Source organism: Acomys russatus, chromosome 31 (genome assembly GCF_903995435.1).
Source record: "Acomys russatus chromosome 31, mAcoRus1.1, whole genome shotgun sequence".
NCBI lineage: Eukaryota > Metazoa > Chordata > Mammalia > Rodentia > Muridae > Acomys > Acomys russatus.
In genome coordinates this window covers 11,955,487-11,977,769 of record NC_067167.1, presented here as the reverse complement: position 1 = coordinate 11,977,769, position 22,283 = coordinate 11,955,487, and the positions used below count along the sequence as shown (strand labels likewise).

General features: G+C 44.6%; 1 protein-coding gene across 1 annotated transcript in view; it reads left to right on the top strand.

Annotated features, from left to right (window-relative positions):
- Utp20 (UTP20 small subunit processome component) overlaps positions 1-22,283 on the top strand; it is a 132,743-nt gene that overhangs the window by 91,111 nt on the left and 19,349 nt on the right. The window contains exons 33-50 of the mRNA XM_051172760.1: positions 544-752; positions 3,709-3,852; positions 4,510-4,589; positions 7,360-7,583; positions 8,031-8,187; positions 9,283-9,370; positions 10,285-10,428; positions 10,737-10,787; positions 10,885-11,037; positions 12,963-13,118; positions 13,403-13,543; positions 13,954-14,091; positions 16,319-16,458; positions 16,646-16,728; positions 18,234-18,523; positions 19,733-19,872; positions 20,099-20,255; positions 21,788-21,886. Coding sequence (XP_051028717.1) covers positions 544-752; positions 3,709-3,852; positions 4,510-4,589; positions 7,360-7,583; positions 8,031-8,187; positions 9,283-9,370; positions 10,285-10,428; positions 10,737-10,787; positions 10,885-11,037; positions 12,963-13,118; positions 13,403-13,543; positions 13,954-14,091; positions 16,319-16,458; positions 16,646-16,728; positions 18,234-18,523; positions 19,733-19,872; positions 20,099-20,255; positions 21,788-21,886 — 2,594 coding nt within the window. The remainder of the gene's footprint in view (positions 1-543; positions 753-3,708; positions 3,853-4,509; positions 4,590-7,359; positions 7,584-8,030; positions 8,188-9,282; positions 9,371-10,284; positions 10,429-10,736; positions 10,788-10,884; positions 11,038-12,962; positions 13,119-13,402; positions 13,544-13,953; positions 14,092-16,318; positions 16,459-16,645; positions 16,729-18,233; positions 18,524-19,732; positions 19,873-20,098; positions 20,256-21,787; positions 21,887-22,283) is intronic.

The following is a 22,283-nucleotide window of genomic DNA, read 5'->3' as shown; positions in this document are numbered from 1 at the left end:
AGAAGAAAAGACATTTTATTCCTAGTATTCTAGGAGTTTCATGGCTCTGCCAGACTCAGCATATCTCAATAACTCCAGTGGTCAGGAATAATATTTTTCAAAATTGGGCCATCCAAGTGTGGAGGTGCAAACTTTGAATTCCAGCACTCAGGAGACAGAGGCAGGTGGCTGTCTTTAAGTTTGAGACCAGCCTGGTCTACATAGTGAGTACCAGGACAGCCAGGGCTACATAATAGAAAGACCCTGTCTCAAAAAAGAAAATAGTAATAATAAAACAAAACTGGGTGAGGTTCGCACTCAGAATCAGCTCTCAGACTACTCGCTCATCTTCCTTTATCTCTCTGACGGTACAGTGACACCAGTTTCCTCAGCTCGCTGAGCATTTGCTAACAGTTGGGAGATAATAAATGAGAAAAGTGCATGGGTACCTGTAGCCACCACAGCATTAGACAACAGCATCGTTTAGGCAGAGGGGAAGGGCACCGCAATCGGCCACAGACTACCGTTTCACCGCAAACCACGCCCTCTCCTCTGTCTTGCTAGGGGAATGCCATACCGCAGTCATTCGGGCCGTTGAGGATTTGGATTTGTCTAGAGTTCTCCCTGTGGGGCGGCAGCACGGCGTCTTGAATAGCCTGGAGGTTGTACTGAAGAACATCAGTCACCTGATCAGCACATACCTCCCCAAGATCCTGCAGATCCTGCTGTGTATGACAGCAACCGTCTCCCACATCCTCAACCAGCGAGAGAAGGTGAGAGGCTCCTAGTACATGCTTTCCCCTAACTGAAAGAGTGGAGTCTGAATCACTAAGGTCTTTCAAGGTTAAACTTCCTTCTGTAACCCTTGTCACATCGAGACAGAGTCACATAGGCTCTGTAGGAGATAGATGCTGAAGCCAGGGCAGTGCTTTGAATAGATAAGCAGCACGGCTAGTTAGCTGGCCAACAGCTGAGAGGTGAGCACTGCGATTTTCTGCTGAGTTGTATTACAGGCCTGTTGTGTTGGAAGAGGCATGTGGATGAGAACATGGGGAAGAGGTTGTACGTTACGATGCCCGACGGCTTCTCAAGCAGTTGAGATTTAACGTAATGATCCAGCCTCAGGTTTTTATTAACAAATGGGTGTAAATTTCAGTTTGAAAAAAAAATTGTCTCTATTTATTCATAATACACCCAGTGAACTGCCTTTTAACTGTAGTCTTAAGTAGAAGTTGGCTGCCAAAATTTTAAGGTACTTTTTGGATAGACGTAAATCAGCCTTGATAAGGAAGTGCATCACCAGAGCTGACCCCCTGAGGTAGCACAGTTACGGTCTGGAGCACAGTGAGTGGAAAGCATCCAGTAAATGAGACTGGTGTTGCAACATGCGTGTACGTGAAAGCTTACGTGTGCAGGGCGGGATTGGGGCCTGATAAAGATACTGCTTTATGCCATTGTGGTTGGGCATGCGGGTAGGGTTTCCTTAAGGAGGCAGAGGCAGGAGGATCATGCGATTAAGGCTAGCCTAGGCTACGGTTTTTAAAAAAAGATGGTGTTTTATTCTGGTGTGCTAGCACACACCAATACTCAGCACCATGGCAGCAGAGACAGGTGGATCTCTTGAGTTGAAGGACAGCCTGGTGTACATCGTGAATTTCAGGCTAGCAAGGGCTATATAGTGAGGCCCTGTCTCAAATAAATAAGTAAATAAAGCTGCTGCTTTGTGGGAAAGAGGCTTGGCATGGAGAATCCTAGAGTGACCCCAGAAAGAGGTCATGGAAGGTTCTCTGTTATTTGCAAGTTTAGAGGAGACTGAGAATTTCCATTTGTGCTTTAGAGCAAACAAAAGTGACTGTGCACATGTTAAATCACGAAGGGTGACAAGTTTCATAAAGATGCATCCTTTGGACTTTTGATTAACTTAGAAGTTACTGAGTAATAGGCCGTGCTCCCAAAGCAACGTTCCGTAACTCAGAAGATCATTTGTGCAATTTCACGGTTCATTAGTTAGTGAGGTGTTAAGCTTGTCCACATGTGGAGCTTCTTGCTCTTTTAAGAAGTCCAAGGAGGCAGAGTGAATCATCCCATGGCGGTTTCGTCTGAGTGTGTGTTTCAGTTACACACTTACTCTTTATGACTGTGAGAGCCTTTGGGGTGTTGGCTGACATGAACTGTGTGCTGTTAGAGTCGTAAATGTTTTTGTGATGTTTGTACATTGAAGCAGTGGCCCGTGTATAAATATACATAAAATCTACACCTGCCTATCTCCTGGCTTTTCCTCAGGCATAGTCAACAGTTATGGATAAACTGGACAGCTGGAACTGCAGTTGTAGAATGGATAGAATGCGCCTGCCCTGCCTGTGGAGAGCCTCGGCATGGAGCAGAGTAGGGCGTCTGTTGGAGGTCTTGTTATTTGTTCCTGGTGATAAGTATCAGTGATGGTTTTTATCTTAGGGATATCAGAAACGTTCCAATAGAGTGGAAGTGTATCAGGGTGCTTTGATTTCCTCTGTAGCTGGAGTGGTGAGGGAATTAGATAAAGGCAGATGGTGTGTTAGGTTTCACGATCCTTAGGCTTATGCGGCACATAAAGCATCCTTGTTGATAGTCCATTGAATTTAAAATGAGGTATTGCACATGTATATGTCTCTGTTGATCAGAGTGCTGGCTTTTGGTGGCAAGTAACTTCCCTCTTAGTGTCATGGTGTCTTACGCATAGACTTGACATTCAGTGGTGGTGGCACACACCTGTGGTCCCCCCACTCAAGGGGCAGAGACAGGAGGATCTCTGAATTTGAAGCCAGCCTGGTGTACAGAGTGAGTTCTAGGACAGCCAATGCTACACAGAGAAGCCCTGTCTCAGAAAACCAAAAGGAAAAAAAAAACACATTCGCTACATAAGAGGCTTTTCTTTGTCTTTCTAAGTTTCAGGATGATTCTTAGGTAAATAAGGTCATATATAAAAAATGCTTCCATTTAAATATCTAACACCCACGATATATTGATCAGATGGAACGGTAAGCAGAGTTTGAGTCTTCTGATTTGCTGGGCTTTTGACATTGTTTATAAAGCGTCACTCTGAGGCTCCTGTCTCTCCTCTCTGGGTCTAACCCCATTCATTCTTTAATAACCCGGTAGAAACTCTGCCCTTTGCATAATGTCTGCCCTTTCCAGGCTTGTAAAATTGCTTACATACTGAGCTCTTGAGAATTTTCAGTCCCTATGTAAATACGGACCGTGGCTATAATGCTGTTGTTGATGGAGACTCAGTAAAGAATTCTACTTTGAGGCTGCATTGTTGTGGCTTCACACCACACAGGGAGGGAGATGCGATATCTGTTTAATGTTTACTGTGACTCTCCAGCCTCCGTGTGTCTGTGCCGGTGTATCTGTTCACTGTTACTATTGCTGTATGTGCACCATGTGTGTGCAGTGCCCTCGGAGGCCAGAAAAGGGAACTGGGGATAGAGACTGTTGTGAGCCCGGGTCCTCTGCAAGAGCAGCCAGTGCTGTTAAACACTGAGCATCTCCCCAGCCCGAGTCTCTTCCCCACCCTCAACCCTACCCCTGCCACATGAGCAAGATTGCCTCTCCAAGGAATTGGATGGGTGTGAGTTTGTAGTGTTTATTTGTGTGTGAGATGTGTGTATATGTGTGTGTGTTTGTATGTGAGGTGTGGATGTTTGAAAATGATCCTTTTTTTTTTTTTTTTTTTTTTTTTTTTTGCAGATACAGCTGAGGTTTATTAACCCACTGAAAAATATAAGACGTCTGGGAATCAAGATGGTCACTGATATCTTCTTGGATTGGGAATCCTATCAGTTCAGAGCAGAAGAAATTGATGCCGTGTTTCATGGTGCAGTTTGGCCCCAGGTAAACCTTGGTTCCCACATCCTCTGGCCCCTTCTAGTTCTCCTTTCATTTTTAATTCACAGCATAGTCTACCACACAGACGTGAATAAGGCCTGCTCTTTTTTCTTACATCAAGACTCTTATTTCTGCAAGTTGTTCGAACACTTGGTTAGACCTAAACATTAAGAGTTAATTTCTAAATGCTGTGGCATTTATACTGAAAGTCAACTTGAATCTGACTGTGTGCCTTAAAGAAATGTGACCTAGCTTTCATAGCCCCTCGTGCTAAGAAGCACAGGGGAAGGTATATTCGTTTGTCCTGCATTTTCCTGCTGATGTCTCTGCTTGTGGCCAGTTGTCATGGTAACTGATGTAGTTAGCTAGCTAAGATGACTGTGGGAGGAACTTGACTTTGAGAACAGTTTCTAGCTGTTTAAACTCAGTCATTTCTGACCATGAGAAACCCCACAGAGCTGGTTCCCGTATCTAGACACCCTGCACCATTGCTGCCGTTTTTCTGTCAGCGTTACTTTGCTGCTTCTCTTTTCCTCCGTCTGTTCTTCACGCGTGCTCTCTGCCCTGGTCTGCTTCCTCCTCCACTGTGCTGCTCATTCTGCTTACTGGCTGCTGCTGTTGCTGTTTCTCTGTGTCTTATGTCACCTTGATTTGGTCCCCTAGATCTGCAGGCTTGGATCTGAGAGCCAGTATTCACCTACTCCGCTACTGAAACTAATTAGTATCTGGAGCAGAAATGCAAGGTAAGACTTTTTCCTTCCCTGAAAAGGAACAGTGTTTTAAACCAGTCTAGTCAGAACTGGTCTAAGGACCATCTGCTGTATGGTTGCTTTTAAGTGCAGTCACAACAGATAACAAACTGGAATAAAAACATGGAAAGATCTCAGGATACATAATCTTAAGAAAACTAATGGACTTTAAAAATATGTCTGATGTATCTCAAGAAAAATGCTTATAGATATATTTGTCTGTGGATGTGAAAAAAACAGAAATATCTAGGATGTGTGAGAAACTTTAAAATAAACATAAAATTTATATATTCATGAGGAGTATTGTAGTACACAAATACATTGTATAGTGTAAAAATCAAGACAAATACCTGTACGTAAAGATCTTTTCTTTCTACTAAAAACATTCAATATCCTTTCTTCCAGCCTTTTAGAAATATGCAGTATGTTTAGTTTTGCCTGTTGTCACCCTACAGTACTGTAGAGTCCCAAAGCTGCCCAGTGTTTCTTCCATCCTGCCCTTCCCGGCCTCCGGTACCCACTGCTTTACTCTCAGTTCCGACATCACCAGTTCTTCTAGGCTGCTCTTGAGAGTGAGCTCTTAAGAACAACCTAACTGTGCCCTAGGTGCTCCAGAGCCAGGAAAGGAGCTTCATATGTTCTTTGGATTTATTTGAATGAATCACAATAAAAATGGAAAAATTAAAAAATTACATCTTGTAATATGAGATAAATGAACACTGTAGTATATAAAGGCCAAAGAAGATGCCTAGGCGTGGCAGTGGACAGGCACATTCCTCCCGATGTGTGGTGACTGCATCAGTCACGTGATCTGACCTGGCCAAGGAATAAGCAGAATAATAGGTCCTGTGAAGAATGACATCGTCACATAAAGTTACCGTGGTTTGGCGTGCTTTCCTAAAAAATAACTGCTCGCTTGTTCACTGGTAGTCAGTTGTGTCCTTTTCCCATTTCTCACTTGAAACAGAAAAAGAGCCTGTGAGTATTCCAGACTTTCTAGGTCACTGTCCCCTTGGAAACGCCTGTCTAAATAGACATGCAGCTCCTGTGTCAGGCAAAGCTCTGATACTGATCTGGCAGTGGTATTAAAAATCCTGGCATTGGTTTTCACAAAACCAGAATCATATTGTATAGCCAGTTTTTACTTTTTTGTTTTGTTTTGTTTTTCATTGTTTACTATTATGGCATGAATATTTTCCTGTTATTAAATAGACCATAAAGGCCCCAAAACAGCGTTTTGGTTTTTTTTTTTTTTCCACTATTCTTTTTACTAGTAGGAGAACCTGTTTGTTACTAGGAAAACGCCTCACTTTACTCATTTCCCCATTTGATAAGCGATTTTTATCTTACTTCTGAGCACTCATAAGCAGTGTTTTATAGTCATGTTTGGGAAAGGTTTTATAAGGACATACAAACAAGCCACTAAGAGATGTAGTCCAGGAAGATACTAGAGTACAGATTGGCCTTTCTTTATTTGGTTCCTTATTCAAGGTGCACATCCACATTGGTCATCATTTCACTGAATCCTGAAGCTTCTTCCTCATGTTTTTGCTGAGAACATAGATGATGGGCTGGAGAGATGGCTTGGTGGTGATGAGCACTTGGTGCTCTTCCAGAGGGCCTGGGTTTAGTGCCAGAGACCTCATCCTGTGCTTAACTATAGCTGTTTCCCTTCTGTGTGTAGTGGTCACCTGAAAAATATCTGCCGGGGCGCTGCATATCCAGTGGGTGGCTAAAGTTTCTGATAAAGCCATGCTCTTCAGCATGGGACATGCTTTTTGTACTGTGGGATGTCTGAACCTCTGTTTTTGCACCTATAAGATAACAGAGCTTAGGGCTGGAGATAGCTTGGGCACTAAGTTCCTGGCAGGCAAGGTGAGGAGCCATGTAAAGTCAGGCAGATGGGCAGCAGAGATAGACAGATCTATGGACGCTTGCTGCCCAGCTGGCCTAGCTCACCTGGCAATGTTCTCTGCCAATGAGAAACCCTGTATCAAAACAAAAAATGGATGAAGACACCTGAGGGACAAACATCCATTGCTTTCCTCTGACCTCCACATGCTCCCCCATATATGAACACACACACAGACACAGAAATAATAGATGCACCTCGTTGCTATATCAAATATTTATTGAGCCAAAAGATGCAGAAACATCTTAGAACTTCTTGGTTAGTTTGTTGGTGCCAAGTATATTAAAATACTTGAAGATTTTTGTCAGGGATAAAGTTAATCTACCCATTTTTTTTCCCCCAAAAAATTATCTGATACGTTTCTACATAGAGGAATATTATAATTTTTCCTGTGAGTGCTTCATTATTAAATATGGCTTTGTTCTCCGAGTGAGTGTGTTCTCTGAACTTCACACACCCATACGCAGCCACTGTCTCATGTTGGAGTGCGTGGATCTCTCTGAGTTTGTGTACATGCATTCTAGAAACCTTATCGCTGAAAAGCTAGGCTTTCGTACAGCTCTTTAGAAAAGGACCGAGACTGGAAGTCAGAGTCCTGCTGCTTCTTATGGTGGCTTTAGCAGGTCTGCTCTTCATCTGTGAAATAATGGCACATAGAGATGTCACAGAAGTTAAATAAAATATATACAAACCTAAGTATTACACAGTTTATTAAATTAGCCACTGAGTTCTAGATTTAAAGGAATTTCTCTTCACATACTCATGTTAACGTCAACAGAGAAACTCTTACAGAATGTTTTAGACATAAGCCTACTGAGAAATGGGGTTATTACAGCATCTTTCTCCTTGCAGATATTTCCCTCTTCTGGCTAAACAGAAACCTGGGCACCCAGAGTGTGATATCCTGACCAATGTCTTTGCAATTCTCTCAGCAAAGAATCTGTCCAGTGCCACAGCTAGCATTATAATGGATATAGTCGATGATCTTCTCAACCTTCCGGATTTTGAGCCCACAGACACAGTGCTGAGCTTGCCAGTGACTGGCTGTGTGTATGCCGACATTGCAGAAAACACAGGTGTGTGCGCTGTGCATGTGGCTCACAGACTTTATAGATACTCTTGCTTGCAGAAAACAATGAGTAGAATTTGCTTTCTTAACAGCAGAAAAGTTTCTTTTTTCAGAGAAGTGTATAATTTAAAATTCTTTGCACGTGTGGCAAAGTAGACTACTTCTCCCCCAGGACTCTGAGCTGTCCTCCAGCACCCTGGGAAGTGTTTCCCACTGCTACACCTGAATCCTTCCTGTTAGAGTAGCCTAGCAGCTCCTGAGCTGTAGTAAAGAATGCCTTCCAGAGCCTAGAGGTCTCACATCACTTTATCATGTAGCTACTGACGTAGCTCTTAAGTAAGGAAACCTTATGTGATGGTTAGAGGTGAGGTGGGAGTGCTCACTGATAGTAGATGCTTCCATAGCTGTCATCAGGAAAGCATTGTATACTGATGAGGAAGAGCTAACTGGGCAGTCGCTGTTTCAGAGCCCATCACTCTGGGAGGGAGACTGATCCTGCCTCATGTGCCTGCGATTCTCCAGTATCTCAGCAGAACCACCATAAATACAGAGAAGGTGAAAAAGAAAAAGAACAGGGGGCAAGTCAGTAAGGAACTCGGCATTCTTTCCAAGTAAGTGGCGTAGCTTACTTAAATTAAGATTGAATACATATGGGTGTAAAGTTTTCAAAACCTTTATCTTGTTTTTCAGGTAACTTTTGAACGAATTCAAAATATAAAAGAGTCTTTAATAAAAGGTGTACAGAGCTGAGTTTAATCTCCAACAAGCAAAAGGAAGGCAGGAGAGCAGAGAGGGAGGAGTGTCTGCAGTGTGGCTGGGAGGGAGCGTGAGCTGGGCCTTCCAGCCCCAACCAAAGCCTCAAGTTTTGTTAGATCACTAAAAATACTTGAAAGAACAAACCATTCAAAGAGCGAAGGCTGTCTGTTTAAAGACTTTGGCAGTAGAATTAATAATATATAATCAGCTCTGAAAAGGCAGTTAGTAAATTACTTAATCCTAAATTTTAATGTGTGAGTCATTAAACTTATAACTTTTTACATTACTTACAACAACAAAAAAAGGATAAATTAGAATTTATAAAAATTAGGATTCTCTAGGATCTAGAACGTCTTATTCTCGTTTTCCTAAGGTTGTCTAGGTGTTTCATCCCGGGTGATGTGGGAATGGAGACATGGTGGCCCATTAGGCTCCAGAGAGGTCAGGGTTTTACCGCGTCCCAGCCACAAGACAGCTACTTCCCAGCCACAGGACAGCTGCCCTTTGGCGTCTCCATTTTTCTCTAAGCAAAACAGGGCTAAACAATTCCTCTGTCACGGTGCTGTTAAGGGAAGTGCTTCCTATGAGTTCGAGGCTAGCCTGGTCTACAAAGCGAGTCCAGGACAGCCAAGCCTATACAGAAAGACCCTGTCTCAAAAACAAAACAAAACAAAAAACAAAAAGGGGGGGTAGGGGAGCAAAGTGCTTCAAAATATTGCATGTGAAACCATCAGTGGTGGTGCTTAAGAATGTTTCCTGGCAAAATAAGAAAGCATGAACTGCCAGATTACATGCAGCACAGACAGGAGAACGCACCTACACACCGGATCCGGGGAAAGCGATAGAACAGTAGCCGAGCGAGAGCGCCCACCACACAGCTGATGGCTTCCTGCAGTGCAGCTTGTTGGGTTCTCCGCGCATCTTCCTAATGTGTCATTTGTCTTCCTTAGGATAAGCAAGTTTATGACAGACAGAGAACAGTGTTCTCTCCTTATTACACTGCTCCTCCCGTTCCTCCTGCACGGCACCGTGGTCCAGGTACAGTTCATGGCACGAGGAGTCTGTCTTCAGGCTTGTTTGTGTGGGGAATGTTATTGGTTAAATTCTGTGAGATGTTTGTTCCAGAAAAGCTAAAGCTGAGCCACATGCGTTGGTGCACACCTGTTGTCTCAGCACTTGGCGGGGGGGGGGGGGGGGGGGGGGGGGGGGGGGGCAGAGACAGGCAGATACCTGTTAGTTCGAGGCCAGCCTGGTCTACAAAGCAAGTCCAGGGCAGCCAAGGCCACACAGAGAAACCATCTCTCAAAACAAACAAACAAACAAACAACGTTAAAGCTGTAAGACATATGAAATAGAGTGGGGAATTGGGCTGGGCTAGAAGGGAGAGACACCATCTGCCCCCTCAGTCACATTGGCAAAACCGAGTGAAAAATCTCTCTCTTAATATTCAGACAAGAGTTGCTGATCTCATTCTAAAACCCCAAGTGACTGCAGTGGCTCATTCATCAGGTATCAGGAGTGAGCCGGACATCTTTGATGAGGTCATCATGCAGCCACAAGCCCACAGATCTGTAGACAGCCAGCGTGCTTGTGCTGTAGGCACCGCTGTGATTAGACAGCCCAAGACACGGTGTGAAATCACATTAGAAGTGAAGGAAGAAACTGTAACATTAGAGACTATGTTAAGTTAAAATAGTAATCTTTTAAAATACCAAGAAACAATTTTGTCCGATTCTTAAATATGGTTTCATAGCCGGGTGGTGATGGCAGCGCACTCCTTTAATCCCAGCACCTGGGAGGCAGAGGCAGGTGGATCTACGTGAGTTCGAGGCCAGCCTGGTCTACAAAGTGAGTCCAGGACAGCCAAGGCTACACAGAAACCCTGTCTCATAAAACCAAAAAAAGAAAAAAGTCTCATTAGGTCCTGAAGTGCAGTTTCTCTGGGTTCTCAGGACACAGAGCTTGACATCCTGGTGACGGTGCAGAACTTGTTACAGCGCTGTCTTGATCCCACGCGCTTCCTCAGACCTCTGGCCAAACTCTTCTCAGTTATCAAGAACAAGCTGTCAAGACAGCTGCTCTGTACCATTTTCCAGGTATGTGATGCACACACACCCCCCATTTGCCCTTTATTCAAAAGATTGGAGTGAGCCACCTTTGTTCCAGGCGCTATTACATGAAGGTGACTGGGTTAGGGAAGAGGAGAGGAACTGAGGAGAGGAAAAAGTGAGTTTTATGAATCAATAACTATAGTGCTTATGGCCAGGAATGATGCCACAGACCTGCAACCCAGTAGTAGTTGAGAAGGTGAGGCAGGAGGATCAGGAGTACATGGCAACCTGAGCTACACGGTGAGAAACTGCCTCCTAAAACTCAAAGATAAACAACTGTCCTTTTCTTTTAGAGTCTGTCTGATTTTGAAAGTGGACTCAAATATACTACAGATATTGTAAAGGTAAGAAAGAAATCTTATTTCTCTTTGGCTTTAAAGGTGTTGGTTTATTAACATTTGTATTCCGCTATTCATGTGGTTTAACCGTCATTTCTTGTAGCTTAATGCCTTTGATAAAAGGCATCTCGATGACATCAACTTTGACGTTCGATTCTCAGCATTCCAGACCATCACCTCTGATGTAAAGGAGATGCAGACGGTGGACGCTGACTACCTAACCGCTGTGATGCATAACTGCTTCTATAATATGGAGGTGGGTGTTCATGGCAAACACTCAGACTGTTTGATAGTACACCACTAAATTCAGTGATTTAATTCCTAAATTTGTGTTTAGAAAGAGGACAAGCATTTTAAGGTAAAATTTCTTTTAAATGTAGAGTTTTTTTGTTTTGTGAACCAGTTAGTATAATTCTCATGATTTGAAAGCCTGAAATGTTAATAAATATGTGGAAGCACATGGAAAAGCAATCACCAGGTCGTATCATGTCTGGCTGTGGCAGCACGCTCCTGTCATCTCACCACCGGGGAGGCAGGCCAAAAGGACCGCAGATTTGATGCCAGCCTCGTCTACAGAGCGAGACCTTGTCACTTTTTGTTTGTTTGTTTTTTGGTTTGGGGTGTGTGTGTGTTTATAGACAGGGTCTCACTGTGGCATCCTGTCTGACCTGGAACTCTGTGTAGACCAGGCTGACCTCAGACTCACAGATCTTCCTGCCTCCACCTTTCAGCGTATCCTGCCATCACGTGACACCATACCAGACCCTGTCATAAAGGAAAGCTGAATGTTTACCAAGAGCTGTAGTAAGGGAAGAACAGTGTGAGACCCTTTTGGAAAGTAGATGTCTTAGGGTCTCATTGCTGTGAAGAGACGCCATGACCACAGCAGCTCTTGTAAAGGCAGACATTTCATTGAGGCTGGCGTACAGTTTCAGAGGCTTAGTCCATTATCATCATGGTGGGAAGCATGGCAGTGTACAAGCAGACATGGTGCTGGTGGAGCCGAGAGTTCTACATCTGGATCCAAAGGCTAAAGAAGGGGACTCTTTTCTGCAGGCAGCTAGGAGGAGACCTTAAAGTCCACTTACACAGTGACACACTTCCTCCAAGGCCACACCTCCCAGTAGTGCCACTCCCTATGGCCAAACATTCAAACACAGGAAACTATGGGGCCAGACCTATTCAAACCATCCCAGTAGACATCCATGATGGCTGCACAGCTTTCTTTTCTTTTTTTAAACTTTATTTATTCACTTTACATCCTAGTCATATCCCCATCCCTCCTCACCTCCCAGTCCCCCTTCCTTCCCTCTCCCCCCTCCCCTATTCCTCAGAAAAGGGGATCCCCACTTCCAGCCCACCCCAGCTCATCAAGTTGCCTGAGGACTGAGTGCGTCCTCTTCCGCTGTGGCCTGGCTAGGCAGTCCTTCCTACCAGGGGGAAGTAATCAAAAGGCTGACAACGGAGTCCATGTCAGAGACAGCCCCTGCTCCCCTCACTAGAGGCCCCACTTGAAGCCTGAGCTGTTCATCAGCTATGTCTTTCTGGGGGCCTAGGTCCAGTCCATGCATGGTCCTTGGGTGAGGCTTCAGTCTTAACAAGCCCCTCTGGGGCCTGGTTAGTTGGCTCTGTTGGTCTTCTTGTGGTGTTCCTGTCTCCTCCAGGTCTGCACAGCTTTCTTAATATTCTGAAGCCTACTGAGGGCCAGCACAGTGCCTCAATGGGTAAAGGCACGTGGGAGTCAAGACTGACCTGAGTTCAGTCCCCAGAACAGGTGTGAAAAGCCAGGCGTGGTGGCACACGTGTGTGATCCCAGCACGACGGGAGGGAGGAGGCTGAAGGTCCTTAGAGCCTGAAAGCTAGCTCACCTGAAGTCCTCATCACAGCAGAGTGCTGCCTTAGCAACTCACTGACTTCGTTCGTGAACTGAGAACCCTCGGGCCTTTAGTCCAGGTTACACCAGGCAAATGTTCCTCCTGCTGCCATTTTCCGTGATGACTGACGTGTTTTCACATCTCTCCATCTGCCTCTTTCTAAGGCACATGGCATTCACCAGCATTCTTACTCGGCTTTTGTATGGCAGCTGGGACAGGCTTCTACTTTCCTGGGGGGTTGCACTCTAAGTTGTGTTAGTAGCTGAGAGTTAAGAGTGGAGTGACTTGGGCTCGTTCTTCTTCCCAGTTAGGAGACATGTCTTTAAGTGACAATGCCAGCATCTGCTTGTCAAGCATCATCAAAAGGCTGGCCGCTCTGAACATCACAGAGAAGGAATACAAGGAGATCATTCACCGTACACTCCTGGAGAAACTGAGGAAAGGGCTGAAGAGCCAGACAGAGGTATTGTAACTCTTGTAATTGCGACTGTCTGCAGGTGTTTTCCCTCTTCTGCTGTTGAAAAGTCATCAGATGTAGTATAAATAATTAAAATAGTCACCAAGCTTTTGGAGGAGGAGGTGCATGGTATTGGTGTGACTTGTATTTTATTTTATGGTTTTTTTTTTTCTTACAGTGGGAGAAATGGTTTACTTAAAATATGAATGGCTTTTTCATCCATCTTATATTATCAAGGAAGCGGATGATACTTCTAAAATGACTTTATCCTCTCAATTTGACGTTTGCAGAGTGTTCGGCATGATTACACCCTGATCCTTTCCTGTTTGATTCAAACTTTTCCAAGCCAACTGGAATTTAAGGACTTGGTGCAGCTCACTCACTGCCATGACCCAGAAATGGACTTCTTTGAGAACATGAAGCACATTCAGGTGGGTGCAGCTGCCTGCTCCCACCCCCAGAACAGTGGGCTACACGCCGCTGCCTCACTGAGAAGATGGACCTTCACAGTCCCAGGAGATTTCAGGGCTCCTTTCCCTGGTCCGAGACCCTCAGGCAGGTTTGCATCATAAGATGATCCGCTCCAGGCCGGCTCACTTGGTGGCATCACCAAGTGCACATCACAGTGGTGTCGACTTTCTTCAGCTTTTCCTAAGAATGTCATGTCCATTTTTAGGTGCTATGGATTATATTTCTAAAAGCAATCAGGACCCTGGTGTTCGTTCACCCAGCACATGGCCAGGGTTTCTAAACTTCCATGGAAATAGTACTTGGGGCTGAGGCAGGGGTGGCTGAGGAGAGAATGTGCAGTGACCACTGTGTATTTTATCTGATTTTCTAGATCCACAGACGAGCAAGAGCTCTGAAGAAACTATCCAAACAGCTCCTGGAAGGACAGGTTGTGCTGTCTTCTAAGTCTCTTCAGAATTACATCATGCCCTATGCCATGGCTCCAATTTTTGATGAGAAAATGGTCAAGGTAAGCCACTAGCTAGAGGAAGGGTGAGCATTAGTGACCATAATAATGTCATCATCATAATTACAGCTAACTAGACCAAACCACTCTTGGCACATGGTAAATACTGTGAATTGTGAGTGTATTTTGTACTTTTATATTTACACACGTGGGTCAACTACAAAAATAAAAACAAAATTCCCATTCCTAGAAATTTCCAGATTTCTAAAATGACTTTTGGGTTTGTTTGCTTGCTTGCTTGCTTGTTTTGAGAACGGCTCTTACTTGTGTGGCCCACATTGACCTTGAAGTCTCAGTTCTCCTGTCTCAGCTTCCGAGTTGCGGGCCTTACTGGGTGTGTGCTGTTTGTTTACTGGTTTCATTGCTTGTTGGTTTGTTTGTAGTCTCGCTCTATATCGCAGGCCGCCCTGGAATTCACTGTGTAGTCCAGGCAGCCCTGGAACTCACTGTGTAGTCCAGGCCGCCCTAGAACTCACTGTGTAGTCCAGGCCGCCCTGGAATTCACTGTGTAGTCCAGGCTGCTCTGGAACTCACTGTGAATCCCAGGCCGCCCTAGAACTCACTGTGAAGTCCAGGCCGCCCTAGAACTCACTGTGAAGTCCAGGAATCCTACTGCTTCCAATTCCCAAGTACTGGGACTACAGGCGCAAGCCGCCAAGCCTGGCAAGAGCCACCTTCCTTCTCCTTATTCTTGAGGAGGGTGGGTGTGGCCTATTGTGTTACCCAGTCTCGGGCCTTGAAGTTTCAGCCCCCCTTCTCCTTCCCTAGTAGCAGGACTATGGTCACAGACCATCAAACCCAGCCTTAAAAGCCAGCAAACACATCCAATCAAGAGTCTAATGGCATTGAAATACAAATGATGCGCAGCATAGTATCTTTGGACCCACTTGTGACTTACAGGTGGTGTTTCTCAGGGCCCTGCTGTATGTCCACTCTGGCAGTCTCTGTTCCTGGGAACTGGTTTTAGATAATTTGCACTTGACATGTTTATTAATAAGGTTGGATTGAGATGATCTACAATCTTGCTACTGATTTTCCGTTTCTTTGGTTTTTGGTTTTTTTTTTTTTTTTTTTTTTTTTTTTTTTTTTTTTTTTTTTTTTTTTTCTCGTTGCTATTGTTGTTTTTGTTTTTCAAGACAGGGTTTCTCTGTGTAGCCTTGGCTGTTCTGGACTCACTCTGTACACTAGGCTGGCCTCGAACTCACAGTAATCCACCTGCCTCAGCCTCCGGAGTGCTGAGATTAAAGGAGTGTGCCACCACGCCCTGCTCTTCTTTTTTCTTTTTATTCCTTCTGTTGGTTTATCTTGGTATTTGTGATTTTCCCCCTTCTGTTACCTTATTGATTACAGAAGTATTTTTGTCACTTGCTTTTAACCTCTATTAGCTTTAAAATACATAGTAAATATTCTTACTGCTTTATAAATAGTCTCCTGCAAAGGTCAAATACGGGGAAAGTCCTTTATATTTGTTTACACACTTACAATCGCTGCTGTTCTTCACTGTGTCCATTATGTGTTTATGCCGCAGCGTCTTTCTCACTGACTGATAGGACATAAGCATCCCCACCCTTAGCTGGGCTTTGGAGACTGGTGCCCTTCCTCGTGTGTACTGATGAATAGCTCCTTCAATCAAAGCCTTTCCACAGCTCTCTTCTCCCTGGTACTCCACCCTGTGGACTGCAGCTACCATGCACCCACCACCTCTGTCTCTGAAACTCAGGGACCATTAGACTCTTTTGGGGGTTCTCCTCCTGTCCTAGAACCCCACAGTTCTCTCCACAGTACATTCAGGTCATGGCCACACCCCGTCCTTCCTCCTGGGAAACACTAACTTACCTTGCTGTATTTGGCATCCTGAGTCCACTTTCCTAGTTTATGGTTTGAAGGTGCTAAGCAGTGTACTGTATGGTTTTTTATGTTGGAAGAGCTGGGTAGCAGAGAGCTCAGAGTACACTTAGACTCGTTAAATTGATACTGTCCTTTTCTGGAATTAGGGTGGGGAAAGGAGTAAGGACAGTTTATTTAACAAACATACACAGTGTCCAAATCAGTATTTTGCAACCGTGGTTGGTAAACTTTATTTCTGAAAGAGCAGGTAGTATTATAATTGCTTCTGTAATTGCTCATGGCCTGCTGCCCTGTGGGGTATAGCAAATTAACCTTGTGTTTTATTAGCAGTTACTTGTACTGATGCCTGTACTTGTGTTGATGCTCTTGCTTTATTTTGCAGCATGAAAACATAACCATTGCTGCCACGGAGGTTATTGGCGCGATCTGCAGGCACCTGTCTTGGCCAGCCTATGTCTATTACTTGAAACATTTCATCCATGTCTTGCAGGCAGGCCAGATCAATCAGAAGCTGGCTGTCAGGTATCGTCAGTTTTTTGTCTTTAAAGTGTGGCCTGACCCCTGCTTCCTGGACGGGTCTTTCTGAGGTCTCCGCTTATACTCAGTGTGAGCATGGTAAACAGTTGTATTGGTGCTGTTCTTTGACTTCCCTCTCCCCTTTGTACATGATATTGCTAATCAAATGGCATTTCTGTATCTTTTTTGACAGTTTGCTGGTGACAGTGTTGGAAGCGTTCCATTTTGACTACAAGACTCTTGAAGAACAAATGGGAAATGTTAAGAATGAAGACAGTACGTTTTTGAAGCTTTCTTAAACAAGATGCATATTTTATTCTGGGATAACTCATGATAATTAAACATGGCAAAATGTACTGCTTTTTCCTCACTTTCTAGTAAGGACCACTTACTTAGTCAGGAAGAAACTGAAATGAGTGACTTATTCCTATAAAATCTTATTTACCTGTACAGAAGACATATCTGAAGTATATAGCATAAACATCTGAGCTGCTGGTTCTTTCCCTGGAAGTCTGCCTCCCTAGTGTCTGGCAGTCTGTCTGTGAGTAGCAGCAGTGAGATCCTGGGCCTGGACAGACAGAACGTTACTTCTCCACCTCAGTTACCACCATCAGGCCCACACAGAACAGCTCTCTCCCTCCTGCTTCCTCCACAGCAACCTGCTCTGTGCTGTCGTAACAGTTTGTGACAGGGCATCGAAGAATGCCCATCACACTGACACGCAGCCTAGTTACCCATGTCCCCAGGGTAGCCTGAGTCCGCACTGGACCAGCCCTCCTCTTCCTATCACAGTCCAGGATGAGGGTGAAAAGCATCTTTGACTTATGGTCCTTTATGATGCCGAGCCAAGAGTTTTTGTTTTCTTGTTCTTAGTCCATATGTTGGTTAAAAATGTTCAACAACAATGAAATGGTAAATGCAGGCAGTGTATTGAGCAGAGGGGCAGGATCTGCTCATCCTGACAGGCGCCTTTCAGGTCACATTAGTTACCTGGATTTTCCTGGGTAGGAGAAACTGCTTCAGCAGCTTAAGGTAACAGTTTCACAGCCATAAATGACAAAGGGGCTTCATAGCCATATATATATATATATATATATATATATATATATATATATATATGGTAGAATGAGAAACACATTTTAGACAATTACAGAATTTACTTCATTTCATTCTCAAATAGTTTTGTATGGTGAGCATCTCCTTCCTTTCACTGGTGAAGAAGCCAAAGCCCACTGGGAGTAAGGTAGTTCACTAAGATAGTTTATTAACAGGTCCAAGCCTGGGCTTTCCTTACAATACTTCACTGTTTCATTTTCTATACTAGACTGTAGTTTAGTGACACCCACTGTGTTCTCAGGTGACCCTGCCCTGGCCAGGCCACACACCTTTACAATTGCCTGTCTCCTTGTCTCTTTCCCTCCTTAGACTCTCAGCTATGAGAAAGTAAAGCCCACAGCCTTTACACTCTCAGCTCTTTCCTCGGCTATTAGTTTACCTGCCTTATAATTGGGAATTGATGTTACCTATCGGGTGATAAATACCGATAGAAAAGGCAGCTTCTCACAACTGCACAACCTTATCTTCGTCGTCCCCTCCTCTTCCTCTTGCATCTCCTCTTCCTTATTTTGAGACAGGATCTGGCAATGTAGCTCAAGCTAGCCTCAAAGTTGTTAATCCTCCTTTCTTGGCCTCTTGCACGCTACTCTTTAGGTTAGGGTTACAGATACAAACTCCATACCCAGCTGTGACATTTCTTTACTTAAAGGTAACTTCTGTTACAGGCGCAGTTGAAATGGCTGAGTTACTGGAGCATGAAGCCATGGAATTGGAGCACACAGATGAGGAAGAGAAGGAAGAAGCCTGTAAGAGTTTGTCAGACAACAAGGAGCCACTGGAAGGCCCCAAGGCCGCTGATTCTGAAGGGACAGCGGCGAAGGAACAGGAGTGCACCTCCAAGTGTGTCTCTTTCCTTCCTCGGAATAAGGAAGAGTTGGGAAGAACCATCAAAGCCATCCAAGGAGCCATAACTGGGGACATCCTCCCCAGGCTGCACAAGTGCCTCGCATCTGCGGTAAGGCTCGGGGCCAGCGGGTTTGTGAGCCCAGGTGCTGGTGAGCCCGTCACACTGGGGTGGCTCATCCTCAGGGATGACAGACAAGCTCGCGTGTCTCCTTTCATCTCAGCATTTCACGGTTTCTTCCCCCATTAACCTGAGGTAGCTCCTGCTGTGGCCAGCCAGCAGGGCTCCTTCATTACTCTTTTGGTATGGCAGGTGTTTGCTTCCTTTTAAGATTTATTTATTATTTATTTATTATGTATACATTCCTCTGCCTGCATGCACACTCCATGCCATAAGACAACATCAGATCACATCATAGATGGTTGTGAGCCACATGTGGTTGCTGGGAATTGAACTCAGGACCTCTAGAAGAACAGTCAGTGTTCTTTACCTCTGAGCCATCTCTCCAGCCCGGTGTTTGTTTTTTCTATCTCCAAAGTAGATGATGAGTTTTCTAAAGAAAAGCTAATTACACATTAGACTCTATTTCCTTCTCATGCTTTTTGGCTATTTCTGTACTATTTAAATGTCATCTTAGACAGACATGGTGGTGACACAAAGAGATCCATCTTGCCCCTGGCTGACAGGGATAACATTTAACAGTATGTGCTCACAGAGCCTTTCTTTCTTGGTATAAAGCATGCCTACACACTGTGACCCGTGAGTTGTAGCTAGGCTACTGCTTTGGGTTTTACGTTTTATTAGCATACACAGCCATTGTTGCATTACAGCAGAAGAGTTAACTAGCTTTGACAGAGACAAGCCAAGTGCAAGTATCAGTTCCCCCTAGCAGCCACATAAAAACCTGGGGATGGCCGTGCCATGTGTCTATAACACAGTGTTGTGAGGAGGTCAGGTATGGCCAGGTATAAGAACATGGCCGACATTCACTGGCAGTCAGCGCAGCCCCAGGCATAGCGTGAGACTGTCTCAAATGAGTAAGGCAGAGTAATGGAACCGGGCCTCTGCCTTCCACCTCCAGCCCCGCTTTGTGTGTAAACATACATATGAAAGTAAACCAGCAACCGCCATAAATAGAGAAATTGTCTTTCAAATGTCAAGTTAGGAGTCAAGAAAGTTCAGAGTAGCAAGCCCCAAGACCTGGGGATCAGTCACTGGCCAGGATGGGGTGAGGGAAAAGAAGACAGCCACACACGGGGTGCAGGGTTTCAGGTCTTTGTGGTCCTTGTTTCACGAATTTCCCTTAAACTTTTCTGATAGACCAAAAGAGAAGAAGAGCACAAACTGGTCAAGTCAAAGGTCGTGAATGACGAGGAAGTGGTCCGCGTCCCCCTGGCCTTTGCCATGGTTAAGCTGATGCGGTCCCTCCCACAGGAGGTTATGGAGGCAAATCTGCCCAGGTATGTCGTCACATGACAAACGAGAGGGAAGCAGAGGACCCAGCACTTGCTCCTTTTCCTCCTGGCTTTTACATTTCTCTGTCAGGATGAGACTTGCCGCCACACTTTGCTGTAGCTCCTAATCCTAACTGGGAATTCGGGGTCTGCATAATTAAGAGACAAGGATGGGCATATTTGTACTTGTTTCTGTGACTGTTAGTTATTTTTTCAACTTTGCATTTTCTAGTATTTTGCTGAAAGTGTGTGTCCTCCTCAAGAACAGAGCTCAGGAAATCAGAGACATTGCACGCAGCACCCTCTCCAAAATAGTGGAGGATCTGGGGGTGCACTTTCTGCAGTATGTCCTCAAAGAATTACAGACGACCCTTGTCCGTGGGTACCAGGTAAGTGCAGTGTTCAATTGCACATATATGCAGCTGGAAGGCTACAGGCCACAGAGCATTGGTCTGTCCAGTAAAGCTGATGGAGCGAGCCGGCAAGAAAAGCATTCACATTTCCAGTCATACGGAGTTTGGTGACTCATATCTCTATTCCCAGCATTGGAAGGTTGAAAAAGAGCATCAGGAAGTCAAAGGCAGCCTGGGCTGCCTGAAAATCTGTCTCAAACTAACAGCAACAACAGAAGGTTTCTAATCTGTACCCATCGCTTTAAAAGATCTTATGTCTTTATGGTTCCTCATCGGCTTGCAGTTACTTGGCCTTTTCTCTTTCACATTATTTAACATTGTTTCATAATCTCTAGATCTTAATAAAGTTTTATTGTCATGTTTATTTGAAGGTATTGCCAACTGAGTGAATAAGAAAGAAGATATGTACTTATGTGCTTAACTTGGCAACTTGGCATAAGTATACAGTTAGTAAGGCCACCAGGCAGTGTGAAACATTGAGCAGTTGCATGGTGCTCTAACCTGGTGCAGCTCCGTGTGTGGGTCTGGATGATAGCACGCAGGACATGTGCAGACTGAAGCCACCCACATTTGCCTATAGAGCCTACGAGTATTAGGATCCTCAGGTCAAGTTCAGGGAGCTTTTTGACTTGTCAGACACTCCTCCAAGAGTTCTGTACTTAACATTTCTTGCATGTCTTAACTTACCGGTGAGTAAGGAACTGCTCTGACCAAAATCCCAGTATTCTTTATTCTAGAGAGCATTAATAAGTGTTTTAACGGTGTATGGAGAATTAGTATTTACCACTTCAAGTGAAATGTAGAAACTTACCGCTCTGTAGGTGCTCTCCCCTCTCCTCTGTATTAGAGTTGCTTCTGTCTTTGAGGATTGGGAACTTCATAGGGTAAGGTGGTAACTTCGCTTTTCGTGGTCAGATGTGTGTGGAGAACTCAAAGGAAAGCGGTCCCACTCTAGATAGCCACCACTGCTTCTCTCTCCCTTCACCTCTGAGCTGCCAGGTGTGTCTGCCAATACTGCCTTCAATCTGAAGAGCTTCTGCAGCAGGGGCGGGGCCGCCACAGTGGGCTCTTCCTTCCTTTCTTCTGGGAGGCCTTCATTCCTGAAAAGGGTATCACTGCAAATATGGAATTCCGCCTTGACAAGTACTTGTTTTAAAAGCGTCGTGCCACCCTTAGTGGTGAGCTACTCGGTTCATTCCCCTTCCGAGTAACATGGTTTTCCCTGACTGCTTTAAAGACTTGATCTGTTTCTCAGCACTTACTACACATGTGTCTGTATGCCTTCCCGTTGTAAATCACTGTAGGGCCGAAGCGTGCCATTGTATTTCTGAGCACGCCGCAATCTGTACAAAGCCGTCCTCTGTCACAGGGCCTTAATGGCTCATGGGTAACATGCCTCAAGGCTGCTCTGAGCAGTAACTAACATGAATTCTAGAGCTGTGACAGCACTTCTTGACTGGCCCTCAGCTCTGGTCTCTTAGTCATTTCAGTTCTGTGTGTCCTCCTAGGTCCACGTGCTGACTTTCACCGTTTACACGTTGCTTCAAGGCCTCACCAGCAAGCTGCACGTTGGGGATTTAGACTCCTGTCTACATATAATGACCGAGGTAAGATTTACAGAATGCAGTTCTGCTTTCCCTAAGTGGGCGATGGTCATGTTAGAAGTTCATAAATAAGAAATAAGACAGACATTAAAGATGAAAATAGAGTGTAAGGCCTCACTCAGTGGTTGTGGGTACTTAGTATGTAAAGCCCCTCCCTGAGTTTAACCCACAGTACATAAGCATATGCACAAACACATACATGCACATACACACAAGGAATTTACTGTCTGTATGATTTAAATTAGCAGGAGTTGGGAAAGCTGCAGCTTCATTGCATTGGGCATTCGGTCCTTGCTCAAGTTAGAGAGCTTAAATGACTCAGGAAGTAGGATTAGAAATAGAAGAAATTTGACACATAACCTTTGGTTTACTTATTTTTAGAATATGGATTCTAATTAAG